At 52.5% G+C, this 4,234-nt stretch overlaps 1 protein-coding gene across 1 annotated transcript in view; it reads right to left on the bottom strand.

The window, feature by feature from the left end:
- Positions 1-3,437: 3,437 nt before the first annotated feature.
- Positions 3,438-4,234, bottom strand: part of LOC133341787 (diacylglycerol lipase-alpha-like) — a 52,257-nt gene continuing 51,460 nt past the window's right edge. Inside the window, exons 14-15 of the mRNA XM_061550505.1 lie at positions 4,113-4,185; positions 3,438-3,452 (exon numbers count right to left, since the gene is read on the bottom strand). Coding sequence (XP_061406489.1) covers positions 3,438-3,452; positions 4,113-4,185 — 88 coding nt within the window. The remainder of the gene's footprint in view (positions 3,453-4,112; positions 4,186-4,234) is intronic.

Here is a 4,234-nt window from a genome sequence, read left to right as displayed (position 1 = left end):
GATCCCCCCCCACCTCGGGGGGGGCCGCCGCCTTGTCCAAAACGCGTCAACGCGACCCTCCCCAACGCGCGAGCCTCGCGGCCGCTCGAGCGATCAGGATCGGGTCGTCTGCTGTCCGGGGGTTTGTCACACGTGGGCGCTTCCGGCACCGTCGCACGCCCGCAGGTCAAACCGGTGGCTCTGCACCGCCGCAGGTCAACCCGGTGGCTCTGCCACCGCCGGCAGGTCAACGGTGCTCTGCACCGCCCAAAGGTCAACCGGTGGCTCTGCACCGCCCAAAGGTCAACCGGTGGCTCTGCACCGCCCAAAGGTCAACCGGTGGCTCTGCACCGCCCAAAGGTCAACCGTGGCTCTGCACCGCCCCCAAAGGCAACCGGTGGCTCTTCAAACCACGCCGGCGCCCGGAGCGCGCATGTTGCGCCGCCGTGTCCCTCATCTCGACCCTCGTCCGAATCATCCCCCAACTGTGTAAGTGCTGCCCAATTATTTAGTCGTACCCCTCCCCCACCCCCACCCTCGCCTCCATCCCAATCCGGCGTTTTCAATTCGTCCCTCCCGCTAAAGCTCACCCGCCATCGCCGGCAATTCTCTCGACTTCCTCGACTGAGAAAGCGGACGGCATCAATTGACGTGGCCCAAGTCCTCACGCGTGGCGAGCGCAAATCACGCGGCGCCAGTGGACGGCGACAACGCCATAACAACGTGAACAGACAAATGAATCGCACATCCGACCCTGGAGAGAGGGATGTTCGCAGTGGATGGGCCGCATCGTACTCTGGCGAGCGGTATTTGAACCGGGTCCCCTGGTTCTCTCCCCCACAAAACCCCCCCGACACCTTCAAACAATCGCCACGATGACCCGGCTTGTCGGGGCGGCCTTCACGTCAGCAGCGGATCGACAAAACGGGGGGCTGCGAGTTATTATTAGTCGTTGTACGCCCCGGCCACTGCAATCACGTGGTTCGCATTGACAGAGACGGAATGCCAACTGATATGTCTGTTCCCCCAGCGCCTATTTATACCCCGTATCGTTGCACCGACGCAATTATCTCTGACGAAAGCGGCATGCAGATTGCAATGTTGTTTGTAGATATTTCACGTCGGAGAAATGTCACCGCCGATGCCGCCCCCCCCCCCCCCATCGCCGCCCCGCCCCGCCAGGCTGCTAATGCGGCAGAACTCATTCCTGTCGGCCTTCCTCTTGTTCCCGAACCCTTCTCATTCGTAGGGTTGTCGAGCGAGGGTCCACAAATTCCCGACGCCGTTTAGATTCGCGGACGCCTCGGAGGGTCCACGGGCGGGAGCTGCCGTCGCGTTGTGCCGGAGGTCGCCAGGTGCAATTCCACGTTCCGGCACGGAAGTCGCGCGGCGGTGGGGTGAAGCGTGGGTAACGCTCGCCTCCGCTGGAGCATCCGGCCAGCGTCGCAGAGCGCACCAGATTCCCTCAAGGTCGCTCCAGTGGAGGCCCCACGATGACAAGGGCGAGCAATTTGCAGGGGCTGCAAACCGACCTTTGTGTCGTGCGCATCGGAGGCGGTGGCCCAGTGGTCGGGGCGCTGTGCCATGAACCTGGCCCAGAGGTTGCAAACGGGTTTTGATTCCCTACCCGTACCCCGGCCGCACCAGAGTCACAAACGGCTACCCGTACCCGTACCCGGCCGGGTACGGGTACCCGTTCCCTAACCATACCCGTACCCGGCCGGGTACAAGTAGCCGGGTATCGGGTAGGGTACGGGTATCGGGTACCCGGTTGCGACCTCTGACCTGGCCACCACAGTTCGATGCCCGGCCACGGCTAACATCAGCGGCAAACGATATCCGAATCAGTAGAGGCCCACCCCCACTTCGCCAACCCGCAACGTCCAGCGTGGCGACGAATGTGCAAACAACAACCCGTGAACGATGTCGAATTCCAGCAGTGGATTGTACAAAAGTCTGAGAATTATTAACGATTCACAATTTTTTTTTTTTTTACCAGGTAAGGCCCACCTGAGCTGTTATAGCTCTTTTTCAGAAGCGAACCGGCCACAAGTGATAGCTCACCGAAGTGGCTATCGTGTGGAAATCATAGAAGCCAAATGCTCCAAACACCTGTTTCTAAATTTGGTGGCGAGATGTTAAGGTAGGTTCCCTCTCGACCCTGAGCTCTGTATATTGGAGTTGGCATGATCTCACTGCGGTAGCGTGGATTTTTTCTCCGGGTCACGTAGAAGTGAAATAATTAAATAATAAAAAATTACATAATAGAATAAAATTCTCACGACGTTTCGGCCACAACGCAAGCAGCCGTCCTCAGGTGAAGAAACAGAGCTGTCGGGAAGACAGCGTCTTAATGAACACCGCCAAGCTTGGCAGCGCACTTGAAGCTGGGTGGAGGAGGAGAGAGCCTTGACAAAGGAGTTTACATATCAACGTCGTGAGAATTAAATGTTCATCATCAGGTTTGAAATCCACAGCAAGAAAATGTTTTGCTTGTGTTGCAGTCGAAACGTCGTGAAAATTTTTATTGTTTTACATTTGTATTATTTATTATTTCCCTTCTACGTGACTTTACCGAAAGAACCAAGAATATGAATCCCTGCAGTCACGAAAGCTTTAAATCGAAATAGTAGTAATAGTTGTGCTGTAAGCCATGACGAAGCTGCCGGAACAGCGTGGCAGTGCGAGACTTAAAACTATAACTGTGGGCCCCAGACTCTCCTGGAACTATCTCCCACGAGGTGTCAGGATCTCAGAGTCTGTGGCAATATTTCTAAAGCTCGTCATCATCTTACACTTTGTACTACTTTAGAAGAGTAAGCGGCTTTAACCGTTTGTTAGTTTTTTAGTTTCACGAGTTCTCGTCACGCCGATGATTGTCGCTGTGTTTTGTACGGCACTTTGAGATCCTTGACGAAATCTGCTTTATAAATATAATTATTATTTTTCGATTTAAAGCTTTCGTGACTGCAGGGATTCATCTTCTTGGTTCTTTGACAGACCTGCTCTCCACCTGAGGACGGCTGCTTGCGTTGTGGCCGAAACGTCGTGAGAATTATTATTATGTTTTATTTTTATTATTTTATTATTTCCATTCTACGTGACTTTACCGAAAGAACCAAGAAGAAGAATTATTATTATTATTAATGTGCACCCGCTCGACAACGTGGTTAGAAATTGTGTTTATAAAGCCAATTACAGTCATACCTCGGTATACGAGCGCTTTGGAATACGTAGAATTTGGTATACGTCGTGTTTTGACGGGAAAAAAATGTCTTGGGATACGACGTCTTGCTTGGGATACGACGCGCTTGCTAGAACTTGTGTGGGTGGGGATGAGTCGCCGCGTGCCCGCGTAGACCCCGTTCACGACTGAAAAAAAGCGCCGCTCCTCAGTCTGCCTGTAGAGTAGATCTCGTTCAGTGCACAAGCCTTGCTGGACAGGTTTTTAGTAAAACTCAAACCTGGTGAGCCTGAATCAGGTCCAAGTCAAGAAAAAAAGACAGAAAAGAGAAAGAGAAAAAAAACCCTAGAATTTCAGCTTCGTGAAGTTTTAATGGAAGGGGAGTCTCCTTCCAAGAAATAGCATCTCCTCCCCCTCCCCTTCCACCACCATCCTCGTAGGCTATCAACTCCTCTCAGCAAGGTAAAGGGACGTTCAATTTTATTTTTATCTCAATATTTTTATTTATGTATGCATTATTTTAATTTATGTATGCATTTTAGTCATAAGTAGTGTCTAAATTATTTATACAGCCCCATTAATGTATATATGCCGTATAAAATATAATTTCTAATACTCTGGAACGGATTCTTTCCTTTCCCTTTATTTATTACGGGAAAAATTCGTTTGGTGTTCGTCATTTTCGGTACAAGTCCTACCTCCTGGAACGAATTAACGACGTACACCGAGGTACCACTGTACCCGCTTCATCTGTGATCCTCCACCAACTACTGCTAAACGTGTAAGTTTAACGCGTACGTTGACGCGTAGGTTTGACTCGTGCGTTAGATGCGTGCGTTCGACGGTATGTTCAACGCGTTCGTTGGACGTGTAAGTCCGACGCGCGTGTTGACGCGTACGTTCGACACGTGCGTTCACGCGTGCGTTCATGCGTGCGCTCGACGCGTACGTGGGACGCGTGCGTTCCCACGGCCGCGTGGTGTTCCGGCTCGAGCTGCGTGTCCACGTTCCTTCTCCCGAAGCTTTCGCCGGGCACCGAGCGGCGGGGGACACGTTCACCGACGTCAGCCC

The sequence above is a fragment of the Lethenteron reissneri genome, chromosome 2 (assembly GCF_015708825.2).
Source record: "Lethenteron reissneri isolate LAM-NWPU_2019-01 chromosome 2, ASM1570882v1, whole genome shotgun sequence".
NCBI lineage: Eukaryota > Metazoa > Chordata > Hyperoartia > Petromyzontiformes > Petromyzontidae > Lethenteron > Lethenteron reissneri.
The sequence above is the reverse complement of the archived record's forward strand: the minus strand, read 5'-3'. Positions and strand labels throughout refer to the sequence as shown.